Below are 13,173 nucleotides of genomic sequence, written 5' to 3'. Positions count from 1 at the left end.
TTACCTAACCACCACCCCCTGTCTCTGGCAACCATCAATCTGTTCTCTGAATCTATGAGCTCAGTTATTTTTTCAATTCATCATACCAGTGAGATCATACAGTATTTCTCTTCCTCTCTTACGTATTTCACTTAACAAAGGTCCTCAAGGGCTTCCTAGGTGGTGCTACTGATAAGGAATCCTCCTGCCAATGCAGGAGATGCAGGAAATGTGGGTTCCATCCCTGAGTCAGGAAGATCTCCTGGAGGAGGAAATGGCAACTCACCCCAATATTCTTGCTGGGAAAATCTCATGGACAGAGAGTGGGCTACAGTCCATGGGGTGGCAAAGAGTCGGCCACAGCTTAGCAGCTAAACAGCCACCAAGGCCCCCAGGATCCACTCATGTTGTCACAAATGGCGATATTTCTTTATTTCTTAAATATATACTGGGTTGGCCAAAAAGTTCATTTGGGTTTTCTGGTACCATGTTATGAACATCCTGTGAGATATATATATATAACATCTTCTTTATCCATCCATCCATTGAAGAACATTTAGGTTGCATCCATGTCTTGACTGTTGGGAATACAGCTGCAATAAACATGGGGCTGTTGGTCACTGGTTCACTGATAATATTTTTCTGAAAATACCCAAATCCTGGCATGTCCAAAGCTCTTTTTCTTGAGTCTTCACATTGGAAGGAGAACTTAACTAGACAGAAAATCACTGATTCCTGCTTTCTTGGCTTGATCTTTTCCCAATGCTGCAGGTAAGCCTGGCATCAACCTCCTTTTCTCTCCCTAGCCTCATTTTATCTTTTTGCCCAGCTGCCAAAACGATTCTTTTCAAAACTTTTTCTGAGGTATTTCTTTACATTGACCATTCTAAATGGCTTCTCACTGATAAAATGTTTACCTTTTTATTAAATAGGCTGAAGTCTTTATTTCAGAAAAGCTCTCTTGCATTATATTTTAAAATAATTATTTTATTTCATTGCTTTGACTTTTTTTCAGAATCACAGTTGTGCATGTGTGTGTGGGTACTCAGTCACTCAGTCCTGTCCGACTCTTTGTGATCCCATGGACTGCAGCCTGTCAGGCTCCTCTGTCTGTGGGATTCTCCAGGCAAGAATACTGGAGTGGGTTGCCATTTCCTTCTCCAGGGGATCTTCTTGACCCAGGGACTGAACCCACGTCTCTTGTGTCTGCTGCTTTGGAAGGTGAATTCTTAACCACTGACGCCATCTGGGAAGCCTGGCTATGCATACACCGGCTATATTGCCTTGTTTCTCTAATCTGTCTTTATCTTTTTATCCCTGTACCATTTCTTTGCTCTTTTTATTTAGTTTTTTATGTCCCTTTATTTACCTTCCTTTCCTTCAATTAGGCAGTTCAGTTCCTGTCTCACATCCTCTAGGTGTCTACCAGCAACCTCCGTTTTCTCGCTTTTTTGCCCACAAGTTTATAATTCTGCTCTGTGGTCTTCCTTTACAGCTGTAATTGCTTCAAGAATTACTGTCTTGATTTTGGGTTATGCTTTTAATCTTCCTTGTGGCAACATATTTTCCCAGTGCATTTTTATTATTTACAAGAAATTTATGGCTGCTGTTTTCCATATCCCCTATAGGACCTGCACGCATATTCCTTTTATGTTGCTCTTATTTCAGCGAATTTTTTAAGAGACTCAGAAGAAGTCAAGCATTCATGAATCAAGGGCTTCCTTTGCTGTTGCTGCAGTTGTAAACTGCTTCTTTTTTAAAAAATGTGTTTTAGTGTGGTAAAAGTCACATAATATAAAACATACTATTTTAACCATATTTAGCTGCACTGTTCAGTGGCACCAAGTACATTCACATTGTTGTGCAACTCTCACCATCATCCATCTCTCCAGTTTTTCACCTTCATAAACTGAAACTCTGTCCCCGCTGAACACTAATGCCCCATTCTCCCTCCCCCCACACTGGGCCCTGGCATCCATCAATGTGCTTCCTGGCTCTATGAATTTGACTATTCTGTGAAAATATTAGTTGCTCAGTCGTGCCCAACTCTGCAACCCCATGAACTGTAGCCCACCAGACTCCTCTGTCCATAGGATTCTCCAGGCAAAAATACCAGAGTGGGTTACCATTTCCTTCTCTAGGGGATCTTCCCAACTCAGGGATCAAACCCGGGCCCCTGCATTGCAGGCAGATTCTTAACCATCTGAGCCACCAGGGAAGTCCTTTCATACAAGTGGAATCAAACAGTATTTGTCTGCACCTAATGTATGCTGCTAAGTCACTTCAGTCGTGTCCGACTCTGTGCGACCCCATAGATGGCAGCCCACCACGCTCCCCCATCCCTGGGATTCTCCAGGCAAGAACACTGGAGTGGGTTACCATTTCCTTCTCCAGGGGATCTTCCCAACTCAGGGATCAAACCCGGGCCCCTGCATTGCAGGCAGATTCTTAACCATCTGAGCCACCAGGGAAGTCCTTTCATACAAGTGGAATCAAACAGTATTTGTCTGCACCTAATGTATGCTGCTAAGTCACTTCAGTCGTGTCCGACTCTGTGCGACCCCATAGATGGCAGCCCAAGACTCTCCCCCGTCCCTGGGATTCTCCAGGCAAGAACACTGGAGTGGGTTGCCATTTCCTTCTCCAATGCATGAAAGTGAAAAGTGAAAGTGAAGTCGCTCAGTCGTGTCCAACTCTTCGAGACCCCATGGACTGCAGCCTACCAGGCTCCTCTGCCCATGGGATTTTCCAGGCAAGAGTACTAGAGTGGGTTGTCATTGCCTTCTCCGCACCTAATGTATATTGGGATGCATTTTTAAAGTTAACTTAATATTTATGTCCAACAAATTGACTGTACCTTCTTTTTTCCCTGTGTTATCCAGTAGCTTCTCATCAGTTATCTTTTTTAATACTTAGTAATGTATATATGTCAATCCCAATCTCCCAATTTATCTCACCCTTCCCTTTCTCGCCTTGGTGTCCATACATTTGTTTTCTTTGTCTGTGTCCCTGTATAATATGATGCATCTGTGGACTCACACATCCTGTCTCAGACAAACCTCAGTTTGTTTCTCCCTCAGTCACTTCATGGAGGACTTCACAGGTTGCCAGTCCCATGGGGACAGAAACGGTAGTCATTTTTAGAAAGAATTCTTCTGGCCGTCAGTGAGATTTGCCCATTCACCCTCCATCACCTGTATCAGTTGCAGCCTTGCCACAGTGCATTACTCTTAAACCGAAGTCGTCACTTCGGGGGAGTGTGTATATGACAGAGCTTTCTGAGCTCCACTACGGCTGGTCCCCTTCACACCTCGCATTTACCTGCCACGTGACTATCCCTTCCCTCCTTGGCTCGCTGCCTGATGCCGCCTTGGGAGTTTGAGGATGTTCTGCTGGTTTTGCTGAAAATGTGATTTGTAGGTATTTCCCTTCATTTTGTTGTGTTATTGTTTTTTGTTGTTTGAAATGGATTCCAGGACTAGAAGTGAGAAAATTCAGTGGAAACCAGTCCTCTTAATATTTAAAAATATTTCCCTCCTTCTTTTTTTTCCTTTTCCACTTTTGTAGCTGATTGTTTTCTGGGCTTTTCTTGTTGTTGTTATTTATTGTTTTTAATTGGAGGATAATTGCTTTGCAATGTTATGTTAGTTTCTGCCGTGGAGCAAAGTGAATCAGTTATATGTATACATGGATCCCCTCCCTCTCGAGCCTCTCTCCTACCAGCCCCCCATCCCACCCGTCTAAATCATCAGAGAGCACCAAGCTGAACTCCCTTGCTACACAGCAGCTTCCCACTAGTTATCTATTTTGTCCATGACGGTGTATGTGTATCAGTGCTACTACCCCAATTCCTCTCACTTGTTTGTTTTTTAATAAAGATAACTTTGCATAAGGAAGCTCAGGGTATGTGTTTACCGATCAACCAAGTTAATCTTCAACAATAAAACGGAGTCATCTTAGCCTACTGCTCCTTCATAAACGCAGGCTGCTGCTTTTCCTGCTCAAAGGTCTTCCTCTAATAGCCTGTTCTAAATGCTGCTGCCTTGTCAGCTCAAGCCCATCGAGCTGTTGTCTGTTGGGAGATTCAGAAGACTTGTGCATCTTCATCTTTCTCTGGGAATTCCCCATAGTGAGTTTAAAACTAAGAGACAACCTAAGCAGATGTCTTCAAAGATGCCAAGAGTGTAGTAGCCCAAGCAACTCCCGAACAAACCCTCTGCTCATAAGTAAAAGCCTATTCCACGTGATCACTTTGCTCAGTACCTACAAAGGAGACTATGATACTGTGATAGCAGATTTACTTAAGAGATTTGGAGACACATTCCCTAGGAAGCAGTGGGATTGGGTCTGAAGGAAGACTTAGCCAGTTAGACAATGAACCAGGGGAACCAGGCAAAGACAGGAAGAAACAAAAGGGTCAAAAATAAATCTAGTCTGGTTAGGTCACCCAGATGGTACAAAATGAGTCTGGGAAGACATGTAGGACTCTTTTAGTCAGGGTCCTAGAGGTTGTGTTTAAAATTTGAATCTTTACATCCTAGTTTGTGTCTGTAGGAGGGCAGGTGTAGGCAAAGATGGTATCCACTTTGCCTTCTGAAAACATCCCTTTAGAGGAAATGAAAAGATAAATAAGGTTATCTTCATTTATCTTTTCAATGAGAAGAAAAGATAAAGAAAAGAAAGAGAACCAGTTAAAAACTAAGTATAACATCTCAGGTGAGAGAAAATAGTGACCGGGACTAGGCTGGTGACAGCGATATTGAGGGAGGTGGTAGTTTCTCCATCTGACTTACATCACTTAGTATAATAACCTCTAGGTTCATCCATGTTGCTTTTAATGGTGTTTTTTCATTCTTTTTAATGGCCAACTCGATGGACGTGAGTTTGAGTGAACTCCAGGAGTTGGTGATGGACAGGGAGGCCTGGCGTGCTGCAATTCATGGGGTAGGAAAGAGTCGGACACGACTGAGCGACTGAACTGGACTGAACTGAATAGTCCATTGTATGGGTTGGCCAAAAATTTCGTTCAGGTCTGTCTATAACATCTTACAGATGATTTAAATGAACTTTTTGGCCAACCGTATATACACCACATCTTCTTTATCCACTCCTCTGTCATCAGACATTTAGGTTGCTTCCGTGTCTTGGCTGTTGTAAATACTGCTGCAGTGAACACTGCAGTGCATGTATTCTCTTGAATTATAGTTTTCTCTGGATATATGCTCAGGAGTGGGATTGCTGGATCATATGGTAACTATATTTTTAGTTTTGAAAATATAAATGTATGAGTCATCTGCATACAAGAGGTTTTCCTGGAATTCAGATTTCTCTTCATCGTGCTGCTTCTTCTAACCTTTCCAATTTGAAGATCCTTTTCTTTGATAGAGAAAATGGTAAAGTTTGAGAGTTTGATGTTCAGCCCTCCTCCTCCACCTCCTCCTCCTCCCCTCTGCTCCTTCTCCCCTTCCTCCTCCTTCATCATCATCTGCTCACATTACACCATCTGGACCAAGTCTTGGGATTGTCCTTATTCTTCTATTTGTTCTAATTCATATGCTTTTTAAAGGACTTTTTTTTTTTTTTTTACTGTCCCTGGCTTTTTTATTCTTTTTATTATTTAATTCAAACTTCATTTCATTCTGGGCTTTAGCACTCTTGATACAATTCTTGTGGATGCTCATCACTTATCTATATTCTCCTTTGATTGTGAGCCCATCTCTCATGCTAGAAACAAGTTCCTTTCATCTGAGCACTTCAAAACCCTCCTTGTTCAATTCTTTTGGTCTCTTTTAAAGGCTTTCTTCTTTTGTTCTCATCTTGATCTTGTGCTATTATATCATCAGAATTAAGGTTTGCTGATCCTAGTCGCCTTCTTAAATCATGTGCCCTTTCTCATTATCTAATCAAAACAAGTCTCTCCCTTCCTCTTTCTCTTCTCCCTCCTCTATCCCTCTCCTCTTCTTCCTCTTGCTTTCACTGAGATTTGGGATTTTTTTTTTCTTATTGAAAATTAGCCATGATTAAACACCAGCACACATGGTTCTTTGGATAGGTCTATATCCCATGAGTCCTCATGGATTTTCCAAGTTTGAGGTTATCTTTACATTTTCCCCATCTTTTTTACATATAATAAATTCCATACAATAGAATGTTGCTTATTATATATAACAATGTATTATGTATAAAAATTCTTATAATTGCAGTTGTCATATTATAATTAATAATTGTATTCACTTATTTTGTTGTTGTTTAGTCACTAAGTTGTGTCCAACTCTTTGTGACCCCATGGACTGCAATGTGCCAGGCTCCCCTGTCCTTCACTATCTCCTGGAATTTGCCCAAATTCATGCCCATTGAGTTGGTGATGCTATCTAACCATCTTATCTTCTGCCACCCACATCTCCTCCTGCCTTCAATCTTTCCCAGCATCAAGGTCTTTTCCAATGAGTCGGCTCCTCACATCAGGTGACCAAAGTATTGGAGATTCAGCTTTGGCATCAGGGGGAGACTTGTTTTTGATTAGATAATGAGAAAGAGTGATGAATGAATAGTCATCCAATGAATATTCAGAGCTGATTTCCTTTAGGATTGACTGGCTTGATCTCCTTGCTGTCCTGTCCGGTTCAGTTCAGTTGCTCAGTCCTGTCCGGCTCTTTGTGACCCCATGGACTGCAGCACACCAGGCTTCCCTGTACTTCACCAGCTCCTAGAGCTTGCTCAAACTCATGTCCATCGAGTCAGTGATGCCATTCAACCATCTCATTGTCTGTCGTCCCCTTCTCCTCCTGCCTTCAATCTTTCCCAGCATCAGGATCTTTTCAAATGAGTCAGTTCTTTGCAACAGGTGGCCGGGGAACTGGAACTTCAGCTTCAGCATCATTCAATTCTTTTGAATGATATTCATTCCAATGAATATTCAGGACTGACTTCCTTTAGGATGGACTGGTTTGATCTCCTTTTAGTCCAAGGGACTCTCAAGAGTCTTCTCCAACACCACAGTTCAAAAGCATCAATACTTTGGGGCTCAGCTTTCTTTGGTCCAACTCTCACATCCATCCATGACTACTGGAAAAACCTTAGCTTTGACTAGATGGACCTTTTTGGCAAAGTAATGTCTCTGCTTTTTAATATGGTGTCTAGGTTGGTCATACCTTTTCTTCCAAGGAGCAAGCATCTTTTAATTTCATGGCTGAAGTTATCATCTGCAGTGATTTTGGAGCCCCAAAAAATAAAGTCTGACCCTGTTTCCATTGTTTCCCCATTTATTTGCCGTGAAGTGATGGGACCAGATGCCATGATCTTTGTTTTTGAATGTTGAGTTTTAAGCCAGCTTTTTCACTCTCCTCTTTCACTTTCATCAAGAGGCTCTTTAGTTCCTTTTTGTTTTTCTGCCATAAGGGTGGTGTCATCTGCATATCTGAGGTTATTGGTATTTCCCCAGCACTTTCTTTTGTTTTTTTTTTTTTTCCCCCAGCACTTTCTTCCAAGGGACTCTCAAGAGTCTTCTCCAGCACCACAATTTGAAAGCATCAATTCTTTGGCACTCAGCATATATGTTGAGATAGCATTTGCAAACCTAAATAGTTTGAGATAGTATTTGCAAAAATAAAATACACCTATTTAAAATATACAATCAGTGGCTCTAGTATATTCATGGAGTTGTGTAAACATCACCACCACCTAACAGAAGAACATCTTCAGCACTCCAGTGAGAGACCTGGTGCCCATTTGTATGCCCTTGCTAATACACTGCCCCCAAGCCCAGGGCAACCACTGAGCTACTTTCTGTCTATAAATTCTGCCTCTTCTGGAAATTTCTTATAAATGGGATCATATACTATGTGATCTTCTGTGACCGGCTTCTTTGAATCAGCAAACTGTTTTCAGGATTCATCCATGTTATCGCATGTGCCAGTACTTGATTTTTAATGCCAAATAACATTCCACTGTATGGCTCTATCACATTTTTATATCCATTCATCAACCGATGGATTAAAACTGTTTCCATTTTGAGGCTCTTGTCAGCAATGGTGCTGTGAACATCAGTGTACAACTTTCTGTGTGAACACGTGTTTTCATTTCTCTCAAGTATACGCCTAAGAGCAGAATTGCTGAGTCATTCAGTAACTCTGTGTTTAACATTTTGAGGCAAACCTGTCATTATTGCTTTTTCTGTACAATCTCTCATTAGAAGCAGCCATGCTCTCATTTATTCAGGAGAGGAGAACGGGGGCTTGATTTTGTGTGATGACGAAGTCAAGAAAGGTCTAAAAAGTCTTTAATGCTGACATTGCTTTGCTCGGTAACGCTCTCCTTATCTATTGATCACCCAGGACTTGTCTCACCGTTGTGGTTACACGTTTTACTTGGTAAAGCTGGATTTTAGTAGATGAGGCTGCTCAAGTTCTGTGAAGCAGAACACTTGAAAGGGGAAGCTGCCGCAGCTCCTTTGCCCAGCTAGAACTGTAACACTTTCACTAAATAAGGCTCTTCTAGGATGTTTTCTACAGAAGTCATTTTTTAGAAAATAAAAAGTATTTGCCCAAAGCTTTCTAAAAGATGTTTAATTCATTTGAAGAAAATTAATGAATTGTTAAGGAATATGACTTTTCTCTAAAAGAGAATTTGATGTCCTGAGGACAGATGTCTATTGCTGGTTTACTCATGGACCCCTAATATCTCTGTCATTGTATCCAACACAATGTTGTGTGTATCTGTACACCTAGCTTCAAAATTGTGAAATGCATCTATATTTCCATCATGGGTCAGACAAGCAAGTTTTGTTTTGTTTTTTAAAGAAAATTGCAGAAATCACCCCCACATAGATTTCTCCTTGACAAAAAATATATATCATCCACTGACATACTGCAAAGTGAATCAATAGCCCCAGATTACACCAAGCTAAAGATGGACAGCAAGGTAATTTTGTTGGGACAGTGAACAGGCAGGACATGATAACTGCAACTGCTCTGCCAAAGTGCACAGGCTTAAAAAAAATCTCCCCTAAGTAATCACTTCAGTGTTCTTCTCTGGGTGATAAGATCTGATTTCATTAAGTATCTTCATATGAATGAAAATGCAAAGTTTTGAGTCTGGAGTTGTGAGCCATCCGCTCCCCACCTCCCAAGTTCTGTGTTTACTGCCTTACTCACCCACTTTGCATCGGCAAATCACAGGGAGAAGCTAAATGTTCTCCGCTGCTTTAGACCTAATCAAAGCTGAGATGAATAATGAACTTGCTTTTCCATAAAGACATTCTGTTTGGCATTTCAGCTAATAAGGTAAGCTAAGGGTAATTCTGGGCTATGGAAAACAAGATAAATAGTCTCTGTGTTTGCTTCCTGTGCTAATCCATAATTTTTCTTTTAATGTGCTGGAGTTACTTTCATGTTTCACAATGTCTGTGAATTTGGGATAAACAGTTTAATACAGAGTACCCCTCAGCGTACCCTTTTCCTTTGATTTGGTTGCTTATGGTACTAGAGGGGCTGAGGGAGAAATCCAGCTTTTCAGTAAGAACAGCATCTGTATAATAATAGTGTTATCATCTATAGTGCAAAGTGAATTTAGCTAAAGAGCCATGTAGGTAGATACAGCAAAGACAGATAAAATGATTGAAGCCCTGGTGACTGAATGTATTTAGCATGATTGTAAATTAACATTGAATATGCTCTAAGGAAAGCAGAGTACATACATCATGTTGGTTTATGAGTCATTTCATTTCTAAGTACATGTTATCCTAGAGAAGGTAGTAATTTTCAATTGCTAAAATTATTCCACAGCTCCGGTTTAGGTGGGTTTTATTTGGTGAGATTGTGTTTTAAAACAGCAGCCTGCCGATAATGTACATTTTCCTTATTACTTTCTTGATTTACCGGAGCTGCAAGGATTTCTGTTCGTGTGGAAAATGTACTTGTTTGTCCCATGAAGTTCAGGGGATAAAAAACCATCAGATCCCTATGAGATTTTCATGGCTACCTTAGCCACTCTATCTTAAAAACTAAAAGTGATAAAACAGTTACTAGGTTGGGTTTTCTTTTTTGTGATCTAGCTTCTCGGGGTTTAACACAAGGATTTTTATTTTAGGCAGATCGGAGCACAAATCCCTGAGACTAGCAAAAGCTTAGCAAGATGGGGAAGAAATTGCCATCTTTTCTTTTCTCTTAAGAACGTCAAAAATGAAAAATGTGATTTCTGTTTTCTGGGCTCACTGCTGTGTCACCTGAAAATCAGAGTCTCTATTCTCTCAAAGTAGGTGACCTCAAAAGATATTTCAGAAGATCTATTCAAAACAGCCAAGTATGTGGGAAATTTTGGAGACATGGAAAGGAAATGGTTCTCTTCTTCCTACCTGACCTTCCCATTTTGTTTTTCTGCGTGGGAAACGAGCTGTGCCACCAGATATTTTTGTTTCGTGGAAATCTTTAAACGTTGCAATCAGGCTCTTATAGAAAAGGAAGAATTTTTCTTCTCCCCACCCTCTAAATTGTTCGCAGTACCTGTTTTTCCAGAAGTGTAAATAGGTGCTAAGTATGCACACAAAGATAAGCCACTACCAAACTGAGTTCCGTTTACATGTCCCCCTGTTCCACCTACAAATTTTAGGCATTTCTCTGGAAAAAACCTCTACTTTAGTAAACCTATGAGAAGTAGGAGTGTAGCATTTGAGTCTATCACAGCTCATTTTTAAGAACATATGTTACCTAGTCATACTTCAAGGTTTTAAAATATGTTCCATTTCACGGCTCTTCTCTGCGTGCGGGACTCTGTTGGAAGCTCAAATATGGTGGGCTGTTTGGGGTTTGGGAGGTGTTCATTTTCTTTCCCTCTTTCCCCAATTTCTCTCTCATACCTCATCACTCCAGACATCCTTGACTGTCCCCTGCATTTTTATTGCTTCTTTATTTTTGGTATTTCCCCCCTGCTATTTCCCTTCTCCCCAGCATCATTGGTCCAGAGCCTATGGGTTGCATTGTATCCTTTGGAAAGTTGGAAGAAACAAACTAGAAAACAAACTTTGATAACTGCAAAGTTGCTGTCTATTTTCTGTCATTTGTACAGTAAGAAAACTTTGATACCAGAGTGACTTTTTATCCAGTACTACTACCTAAAACCAACCTGATGATTTCAAATGCAAGGTTTTTGGCCAGCATCCTCTTCATGATTCTTTTTGTCTACCATGGTTACCACTCACCCTTCAATGTGAGATGCAAAGTTCCTAGTCCTTTCAGGCACTCTGAGTGATGCCAGATGAAGGCAGGTGTTACCTACAGACTCACACATTAACCCCTTGGGTTAGTTAATTAATGGAGAAGATCTAGAGAAAGCAGCAACTGTGCCTTCGCTCCCCACCCTCCACCCCCCAACCCATACACAGCACAGACCACAGCGCAGCCGTCCACTGAGGACAGTGGTAACTGAGGCAGCAGCACAGTCACAGATGGCCCACCATCCTAACAAGTTCCTGGAACATGGCAAGGAGGCTTGAGCAGAAGGCGGCAGACAGATTTGTTCCCAAATACACGTGAAGCCCATTCTTGGGGACAATCAGAATTAAGTGGAGGAGGAACAAAGATGAGAGAAGACTGGAATATCGCTAGACTTGGTTAATATCACTATCCCTTGATGCACACAGGCTGGCGGACTGTCTGCATTACAAAAGTAAGGTGTGTGCATGCATGCATGCTCAGTCATGTCCAACTCTTTGTGATCCTATGGAGTGTAGCCCACCAGGCTCCTCTGTCCATGGCATTCTCCAGGCAAGAATACTGGAATGGGTGGCCATTTCCTGCTCCAGGGATGTTCCCAACCCAGGGACCGAACCTGCGTCTCCTGCATCAATAGGCAGATTCTTTATCATTGAGCCACCTGGGAAGAAGGTCAATGGTAAGCTCAAAAGAGCATCTCTAAAACTGGGCATGCTATCTTCCCCCACCAGCTCCTTAACTGGCATTTCCTACTCTTATAAATAGGACAACTGTCTACGTCTTTTTACCAACCCAGAAATAGAGGGGAAACCCTTCACTTTCCCCTCTACCTCCCCATATCATTTAAGGTAGACTCCTAAGTGTTAGTCAGATGGATGACTGAAGGGGTGGGAAGCTCACCAAGTCTTATAGATTCTATTTCTATTCGCTTCTCCTCATCCCTTCATCAGCCGCTGCCCCATTGAATCGCCATAGTTTCTCTCCTAGATTAGTATAAATAACTCCTACATGGTCTTCCAGCCAAGACCATGTAGGAGTTATTTGGTTTCCTTTAATCCAATTCATTCTATGTACTAGAGTCCAGATGACATCTCTAAAATACAAATAGAATCAGCAAATCTTCTACTTACTAAATCCTTCAATGGTTCCTCCATACTCCCAATGGTAGAGTCCAGACTTCTTACCATGACTTACAGGGTGTGACATAATGGGGGACCTTTTTCCTCCACAGCCTAACTTCTCAACACTCCCTATGTCCACTCTGCATTTCAGCCACACTGACACTTTCTCCTGGGTTCCGTTCTCTCCTTCTCAGGGCCTTTTCATGAGCTTCTTCCTCTTTTGTCTCTTGTATCCACTCACCCCAAACTCCTCTCTTCTCTACTTACCCCTTTTCAACCTTTTAGTCTTGGCTGAGATGTCTCTTCCTCCAGGAAGTCCTCTCTGACTGGCCATAGTTGAGTCTAGTATCTCTCCATAATTCTCACCTATCTGTTATTTCCTTTTCATGTCTTAGATAAAGTTGACTATTCCACTAGCTGATAATTCCATGATGGTAGATATCTGGTCTCTTATTCACAGTCGTGGCCACAAACAAGCCCAAAGGAAATTCTGTCCGAATGCATGAATGGAAACTTGGCCTCCTGAATGACTTCATTACCTTTTGTTCTGATGAGGTTACAGAAACTTTGTTACTCATTCCTGCAAAGTATTCTGCCAGTGCCTTTCATATGCATTCTTTAATCTTCATGTTCTTATTCTCATTTTGTAAATGGGAGAACTGAGGCTCAAGTTGCCCTGAGTAACACTGATATTAATGAATGGTCCCCCCCAGTCTGTTTGATTCCTGGAGCCAGCTCTTTCTATCCACCATGTGGCCCCTTGCTGCCTTACAGTAGGAAAAAAAAAATTTTAATCTTAAAAATGAATAGCTACCTGGAGAAGGAAATGGCAAACCATTCCAATATTCTTGCCCAGAAAATCCCAT

General features: G+C 41.5%; 1 protein-coding gene across 11 annotated transcripts in view; it reads left to right on the top strand.

Moving 5' to 3' along the window:
* DLGAP1 (DLG associated protein 1) overlaps positions 1-13,173 on the top strand; it is a 781,268-nt gene that overhangs the window by 511,287 nt on the left and 256,808 nt on the right. Inside the window, exon 1 of one of the 11 annotated variants that reach the window (XM_070778882.1) lies at positions 7,916-9,260. The exons of the other annotated variants lie outside the window; for them this stretch is intronic. Coding sequence (XP_070634983.1) covers positions 9,210-9,260 — 51 coding nt within the window. The 5' untranslated portion in view covers positions 7,916-9,209. Of the gene's footprint in view, positions 1-7,915; positions 9,261-13,173 lie in introns of those variants that run through there. 11 annotated transcript variants of the gene reach the window in all.

The sequence above is a fragment of the Bos indicus genome, chromosome 24, assembly GCF_029378745.1.
Source record: "Bos indicus isolate NIAB-ARS_2022 breed Sahiwal x Tharparkar chromosome 24, NIAB-ARS_B.indTharparkar_mat_pri_1.0, whole genome shotgun sequence".
NCBI lineage: Eukaryota > Metazoa > Chordata > Mammalia > Artiodactyla > Bovidae > Bos > Bos indicus.
The sequence above is the reverse complement of the archived record's forward strand: the minus strand, read 5'-3'. Positions and strand labels throughout refer to the sequence as shown.